The sequence below is a fragment of the Typha latifolia genome, chromosome 6 (assembly GCF_019914945.1).
Source record: "Typha latifolia isolate L0001 chromosome 6, TyphaL0001v2, whole genome shotgun sequence".
Classification (NCBI taxonomy): domain Eukaryota; kingdom Viridiplantae; phylum Streptophyta; class Magnoliopsida; order Poales; family Typhaceae; genus Typha; species Typha latifolia.
The window spans coordinates 6,548,706-6,556,860 of NC_133091.1; the positions used below are offsets into that span (position 1 = coordinate 6,548,706).

General features: G+C 37.6%; 1 protein-coding gene across 1 annotated transcript; it reads right to left on the bottom strand.

Annotated features, from left to right (window-relative positions):
• Positions 1 to 1,610: 1,610 nt before the first annotated feature.
• On the bottom strand, positions 1,611 to 7,944 carry LOC140790914 (peptide methionine sulfoxide reductase B5-like). The gene is made up of 3 exons (XM_073141225.1): positions 7,720 to 7,944; positions 1,968 to 2,124; positions 1,611 to 1,872 (listed from the first exon to the last, which is right to left on the bottom strand). The coding sequence occupies exons 1-3, from the start codon at positions 7,812 to 7,814 to the stop codon at positions 1,726 to 1,728; spliced, it is 399 nt and encodes a 132-aa protein (XP_072997326.1). The 5' UTR covers positions 7,815 to 7,944; the 3' UTR covers positions 1,611 to 1,725.
• Between the last annotated feature and the right edge of the window lie 211 nt (positions 7,945 to 8,155).

Consider the following 8,155-nt stretch of genomic DNA (forward strand, 5'->3'; position numbering starts at 1 on the left):
ACTCTGGCTTAGGCTCGGCTCTAAATTTAAATCGAGCCTCAAAATAAGTTTAGGCTCAGCTCAGTTTGAAGCATGTCCGTGATTTTTTTTTCTCTCTAGACAAGAAAGATTTTCCACTTAAAAAACCATGTCTTGATGTGTAGCTAAATTTTAAAACATGTGAATGATGTGTGGCTAAATTTTCCTACTGGTATTCTGCCTTTTATTTTATAATCGTATTAAAATTTTCGCACGTCATTTGCATTTTTCATAGTTAAGGTAGAATTAGGATTTTTATCTCCAACTCAATTTTAATTTAAAAGTTTGATTCTTAATTGATTTTTCTAAATCTAATATGATTCAATTTTGCTAAATGGACATGAATTTAATTTGTGACTTTTAACTCTTAAATTTGACTTGGACTTTATCTTTCTATATTGTTAGGTTTTTAGTGTTGGTAATTGTGTAAAAAATATTCTAAGTATTTTTATACATGTACATGAGCATTTATACAAGTCTAGAAAGTATTTGGTTTGTAGAATTGCAAGATCAAAAGAGAAAAGTTTTTGAGTTCAGAGCGCGTTCGCACAGACAGTAATTGGTGTTTTCAAGTGCGTTCGAATGCGAACGCTAGCGTTTGCACAGACAGAGAGCAACGTTCACAAGCGCGTTCGAATGCGAGTATAGGTGTTCGCACAGACAGAAAGTAGCGTTCACAAGCGCGTTCAAACGCGAGCGCAGGCGTTCGCACAAATAGTAAGTGTTGTTTCTGCGCGCGTTCGAACGCGGGCCGTTCGAACACACCTTGTTACGTTCACTGCGCGTTCACACATCTAGAAGAGTGTTCTTGGCCGTTCGAACACATCCCGTGAAAATTAAGCCGCCGCGTTCGAACGCACTTGGGTCCATTCAAATGCACTTGAGATCAAGTCAAGTCGTTCGAACGCACCAGGGCCGCATTCGAACGCATCTACGAAGTTTGCAAATTTTGGACTTTCGTGAGTTTGGATAACACTTGGATTTGGCTCTATCTTGGAGATCATATATAAGTATTGTGATGCCCTAACTCTAGGTGGGTTGGTGAAGCAATTTGAAGGAGAATTCTTGAGGCTACATCGTTTCTTTAACCAACAAGGTCTAACTCTTCTATAAGGCTTAATCTTTCGTCTTAAGGGCTATTTAGACGAAAGATCAATCTCGAGGGCTGCTGAGGTTGAATATCAATCACGAGAAGCGGTGAATCGTGAGTTCTAGCGAGCAAGACTGAGAGGAATAAAGTCGTCGGGAACGACGGGTTGTTTTATGAGTCAGTCTTGTAACTGCTACTATTCTAGTGATTAGTTTTGATCCGAATTTAGATCCGTAATTTTTTCCCGTTTGGATTTTTCCACGTTAAAATCTTAGTGTACATCTTTACTTTTATTTTTTAATATTTCTTCTATTTTTTACTTAAGCAAATGAGTAATATCATTGCCTAGGAATTAGATACATACGTGTGTCTAGACGTTATTTCATATATGTTTAAATGTAGTTAGTTTAGGAATGCTATTTCTCCCGCGGAGTTTGGTAGATATTCACAAAAACTATCTTCTAGCAACTTGCTAGTTTCAACCAAGTATAACAAGAAGGAATGAGTATAACATGTGCAACTGAACACATTCTTAATCACGAGTAGGTAAACAATACAACATTATTCAGTCCTATTATGGTCTGCATAACATCTAAACCTGAAGAAAAGACACATTTTTAGCCGGACATGAACTTGATCGAAACGCTGTTGACACAGTGACGTTCATCGGTAGGCGTCTTAAACCCCTCGCCTTTAAACACATGACCCAAATGGCCGCCACAAGCTGCACAAGTGATCTCCGTCCTCCTCCCATCAGGATCCGGCTGAAACAATCATCCAGTCTCAGCTGATTTATTATCAAAAGAAGTGACAATAAACGTGTTAGCAATGCAATATATGAGAGAGGAGAGAAACACACCGTCCGTTTTATGGCTCCAGGAAATCCCTCGTAGAATGCTGGCCAGCCACATCCAGAGTTGAACTTGGTAGTGGATTTGTAAAGAGGAGTCCCGCAACCAGCACAGATATAAATGCCATCAGCAAAGAACTTATCGTATTCGCCTGTTCCTCGGTACCTAAACGAAGTGATCAATTCACAGTCAATTGCTCGTCATCACTGAAATGAATAGATGGTAACACATGAAAGCCATATCTGAGGAGAGCTACTCATGTGACTGCTATTAGTTCTTTAAGTGGATGCATGAGTTAATTTGAGCTCCCAATCTAAGCTAAATGATTTCTGTTGTTTAACATAGTCCCCAGATCCCTTGACAAATATCACATCACTTGCACCTTGCTTGTAATTCAGAATGATACAACTTTGGAGATCATATCCCTAATAAGAAGAATAACTGAAGTGATAATTAAACTCAAATTCCTAGGTTGTGTTAGGTCAAAAGAGACATTAATTGGTTGACCTAAAGACCTAAGTTGAACCTAAAAACAGAGCCAAACACAAAAGTTAAGAATGTACATGTAAGCATGTAAAACAAATGATGAAATATAGAAATAACCCAAAACAACTTGATCCTTGCTAGACTTAATAGACTCCTAAGGACAAACTAGCGACTCTCTAGTCTAAAAAATGTTGTTGATCTTTAATGCTCCAACATTGAACTCTGTCAAATTTTCTTCCTCTTTATAAAAACTAGATTTTCTTATATCTTGTGAAACATGAAAGTGTACCACACTAATTCTATGGCTGGTCCCATATATAAATTGCAAGTATCCAAGTCTCAAAACTAAGTGGCAGGTTTCCCATTGTCCTTAATTAAGCCCCAACACATATGGACATTGACATATGAAATTGTAAATGTATGTGACTTCATTTCAGGACTTACTAAATTGAGGTATACTTGTTGTAGGAGATAAATATATCAAAAATCACGATTCAAAAGCTATCATGACTTGGTAATCAATTGATAAGCTACAGAGATAGCAAACAGACTGACTAAGAATCACATTGCTCGTAACTTATGCAAATCTTATAATCAACTTCCTAATGAGGGAATGAGGCTTATTAAGGCAAGAGAGTTTAATGAGGCTAAAAGGACCAGCTGCTGGGTGGAAAATAGAAGTTACAGTCTTATGCAACTAAATTTTCCATATATTTGCTATATAGTAAAGTGAGACTCAAAATAGAGGAAGCCGGACTTGTCAAAACAAGACCAAATTCGGTCTGATTGGGATCGGCCAGACCGAAACCAGTCTGATTGGGATCGGTTATGGCCGATCCAACTCAGGATTACCTGATTTTGGGATCCATGCTTTCTACAAGAGCACCACGTGTATTTAGTGGTAGATATTTCAATTTACCTGAGATTTCGACCTTCTGTATTGGTCTTGAAATGAAATAAGGAGGCCATGTGTCTATTCATTGAATAATAGGGCCACATCCTAGTCTCTTCGAGATTTTTATTGGAACTAGTTGCTAATGCATGTTATGCTTCAATTTTGAGGGGCAATGACTCTTGCACCTCATGGGCTCTGCCAATTGTCGGCACCATTGAGTAGTTAGACATAAGGGTCTATCCAAGTAAAGCGAGATAGATAGTAGCCCACTCTACTAGCTTAGAGTAACTTGGGAGATTTTTTTTAGGGGCGGGGAGTGGGGGGACTAGGGCACTCTAGGCCTATTAGATTAGCTAACAATTTGTTTATTGTCTCCTAAGATGTCTCTTGTATCTTGGTGTAGAATTCATGCCACTCTTGGAGTTGTTTTACTACTTTTGAACCGAGTCATCTTATAACTTTAGATATTGTGACGACCATGTGTCTCAATATCATCTTGTACCTCTAAACCAAAAGTTATGTAGTTGTCCTCTTGTAACTGTAGGAGTTACAGATCCCCATAAATAGGATATCATGAGATGCTCACAGAGATGAACTTACAAATGAAAGCTTCCCTTTTCTATCAAGGTCATTGGAAAAAAAGTCTTCTATAGTGTAAATTTGGAGCCTCAAGTGCCAAGTCAAGGTTAAATTCCAAGCCTAAAACAGTAGACCGAGGACTTGTTGCACGTCCCATCTCCATCCAGTCCACCTACACAGATTTTTGTCAACTTCCACTCGAGTGAATGAGCATGTCCAATGATCAATCTGCACTCGGGATGACATCCTAAGCAGTATCGATGAACCTTTCATCTGTGATTTCTTTTGCAAGTCTCAAAAACTATATAATGCTAATAAAAAAATTTCTAATCAATTTATTTGCCCTAATTACTGCTATTCTGTGTACACAATTAATCTTACATAAGCCTAAGCCTGATTATCTCTCTTTCTGAATGATTTACAACACTGAGACCTTCTAGGCTATCAAAGACCTTATTTGATTATAGACTGCCCATTTTACCCAATCTAGTAAAGATCTAATACTTCCAAATGGTTCTGAATATGTGGGGGCATTGTAGGGAATAACTCTCTCGACTTGGTTCTGTGTGATTTTTCAGGAAATGTTGTGCTGAATTGTGTTTTTTGTATTTTTGATTCATTTAATTGATTCATTTAATAAAATATAAACATAAATTATTCATATGAAGTCTAAAAAATAAAAATAAAAATATTTTTTTCTACCCCTCATGCACTCTCTTTCTCTTTCCCCTTTCATACAAATAATTTTTTTTCTAACATTCCCACTCTCCCACTAACTCTTCCACTAACTCTCCCTCTCTCCTACCAACTCTCCTCCATATCTCTATTCTCACTCTCCCTCTCCAAAAAAAACTCAGATCCCAACCTCTCCCTATCCCTCTCTCCCCGCTCCCACACACCCATCTTCCTCTCGTACTCCCTTTCTCTCCTAACAATGCTTCTCCGACATAGTTCCAACCTTCATCAACATTCGGCGAGCTCTTCGACTTAGATCTATCACCGTCGACCTCCAACGAACTCTTACGACATAGATCCAACTCTGTTGACCTCTCTCTAATAAGATTTTCACTCTCTTCTCCCTCTTTCTCCCTTTCTTTCTTGCTATCCCCCCTCTTTTTCTTCCTTTCTGTCTCCTAATTCAGTTCATTTTGATCGAAACAATCGAAACTTGGTTGATCCTGATCAGGCATCGGCCAATCCAGCCTAGGGATGCTCAAAAAGCATGTCCATGCCCAACCCAATAAAATCGAGCCATAGTCTGTCCAAGCCCACTTTGGACTCGACCTAACCCGACCCGAAAGTCTATTGGACTGGCTCATGGTCAAGCCATGTCCAAACCCGACTCTGCTCAAGCTTGTAACGCCCAGCCTACCCTAGCCTAAGCCCTTAGCCCTCAGCCCATCCATTAAGGCCCATAGATAATAGCTCGTCTTTTGAGCTCTAGCCTATCTGTCTACAATTAGTTCGATCCATGTCTATTAGATTTAAATTTAAATTCCTTAGATCGTATTTAATTGCTTATATTCCTTAAACGTTAAATATTTGTTTGGCTTAATTATACTTTAACCCCTTATACTTTGACTCGGTATCACTTTTCCCCATGTACTATAAAAGCATATAAATATCTCTTTAGATTTTTAAAAGCTATAACTAAACTCATATGTTAAGCATTCCATGAGTTAAAACCCATGTTTCAAGCACATGAACAATATATTATTTTCAAATAGGGTGAAAGTCAAAAATATAATTTTTATACAATTTTGCCCTTATCTCCTTCCTTATGCTGAACTACAAAATTCTCTTCCTCAGGCTTCTAAGAGGAAAAAGTTTCAGTCATCTTGGACACTTCCCTTCATATCTCAATAGACATGGAATATATAATAACCAGAAGGCTCAGTGTAGTGTTTGTAACCGTCGAATTTGGAGTTTTAGCTATTTTTATTTGTCATTGAAAAGAAGCTTTGTGCATGAATTTCTACTCATAGGGAGACATCCAAGATGTATTGAAAGTAGTACCTAATTATGCATCAGAAATTCAGAATTGTAACAAAAGAAACTACAACATCCATTTCCTAGTTTATTTTGTAAATATTCAACACAAGTTAGCAGTCTAATTAATAAGATAATGGTGGATTAAAACATCTCTCTCCTTCCTTAGCGGTTAAAGAGGAAAAAGAAGGGAAACAAACGAGAAAAATAAGGGAAGAAGATGGGATGAGAAGAGGAAAAGGAAGAGAAGATGGGATGAGAAAAGGAAGAAGGTGAAACGTCTCTCATTCTCACTTCTTTCAACTGGGCACAACTAGCAATTTGACAGCATTAGGTGGAGTACAAGACAAAGTAGTCCAATCGGTAGTAGGTAAGGGTAGATAGGTAATTTTTAATTATCAGCTAATAAAATCTAATATTTTTCTCTAACAATATAAGGATAGAAAGGTAATTTTATGGTATCTGTTAACGGTGTCTAAGAGATAATAGCTTTTCAAAAATCTAGGAAGATATTTATACAGTCTTATAGTACAAAAGGCACAGTGATACTAGGTTAAAGTATAGGAGAGCAAAGTGTAATTAAGTCTATTTGTTTTCATTACTATGCTTATTACGGAGCATTAGCAACGGTAACAAAATTCGATTGTGATTAACTTGACCGAGATGGAAAACAAATATAAAAGTGAGAACATTTAGAAAATTTTGAATTATATAAAAATGTTCTTTTCAGGAATACAGAATATTTCTAACATATAAAAATATTATTTTGAAACATTTAGATTCAATTAGACATAGTTTGTCCGTCTGCTCAAAATTGACCTAGCCAATAACATAGGCATAGACTCATAGGGTTAGAAAATTTGAACTCGGCCTGAGCTCGGACTTGGTCCAATAATAATTTAGATTGGGCCAGGCCTTGTCCAAGCTCGAGCCCCAACCCTGCCTAATACTAGTTTAAGAATGGACTGGGCCAGGCCTTGTCCAAGCCCGAGCCCAGTTTTATTTTGTCCAGGCCAAGCCTTGCCCATGAGCACCCCTAATCCGGCCAATACCCCACCGAAACTAGTCAATAGACTAATTTCAGGGTAGGATTGGGATTGGCTACAGCAGATCCGGCCGAAACTGGGAACCATGGTCCAAACCCACGGTACCCAAAAGATAAAAATCAATAGTTAATTAGCTGTAAGAAAATCTAAGGACAAAGCTTCTAATAAATGGGTTCTAAATAAGATAGTAATCATTTAAGCACTGACCATATGAATTAGAAAATAATATAAAATATAACGAAGAACTCCCCATAAATGAACACCACAAAAGTTGAAGAAGATCAATAAATGAGTTGGAAATGATCGTTTCTGAGTCAATTATAAAAGTTGAAGAAGATCATTGTCAATAAACAAGCCAAAGAGGTAGCACATCCAATATTGAACATGAAATCCATATGTTTGGGCTAGTCAAACGGAATCTTGAGTCCATATCTTCATCTCAATCACATAGTAAGACACATTAGAAAGTATAGAAATAATTAATCTACCAGGTTATAAACTGCAGATGAGAAAAAAGACACAAAAATTCCATAAATCATCAAAATTATCAATAATAACCATTCAAGAAATAGAAGTCAACCCCACGTTGCTGAATCAAAATTGGACAACCATAATGTGAGAAAGCTACCATTTCGGCATACGCCACATCAAAAACATCAAAGAAACCAACCCAAATCACCTTAAATTACAAAACAAACAAGAAGCTATATAAAATTAGCAAATGCTAGGGTCAAGAACGAGAGGTAGAAGACAAGCCAAGCTTACTCAGTCCCCTTCTGCCGAAGTATGCGGAACTGCTCCGGCGAGAGGATCGCCCTCCACTCCTCCTCGGGTTTCTGCAGTGAGCCCGACGACGCCATGGCCACGGTCAACCTTCTTCTCCGATGAGAGAACCCACAAATGCCAACTGTCAATTAATCAATACCAACTCCCAGCCTACAACTTGGGAAAAAGCTAAATTTGGAAGGGGTTTTAATGACGAAGAATCGGGATGGGGTCGGAAGGACGAAGTAATAACTAATAAATTTGCACCGCCTTTGACTAGATCCCTATATTATAGGATTGAGTTGACCAAGTAAATAATTATTTTAGAGGCCTTTTGCAACTTAAATATATTTTTTTTTTTGGATACTAATAATAGGTTCTAGTATACGGAGCATATATTATTTGTGTAACACACAAACCCAATCACTTGAATGCC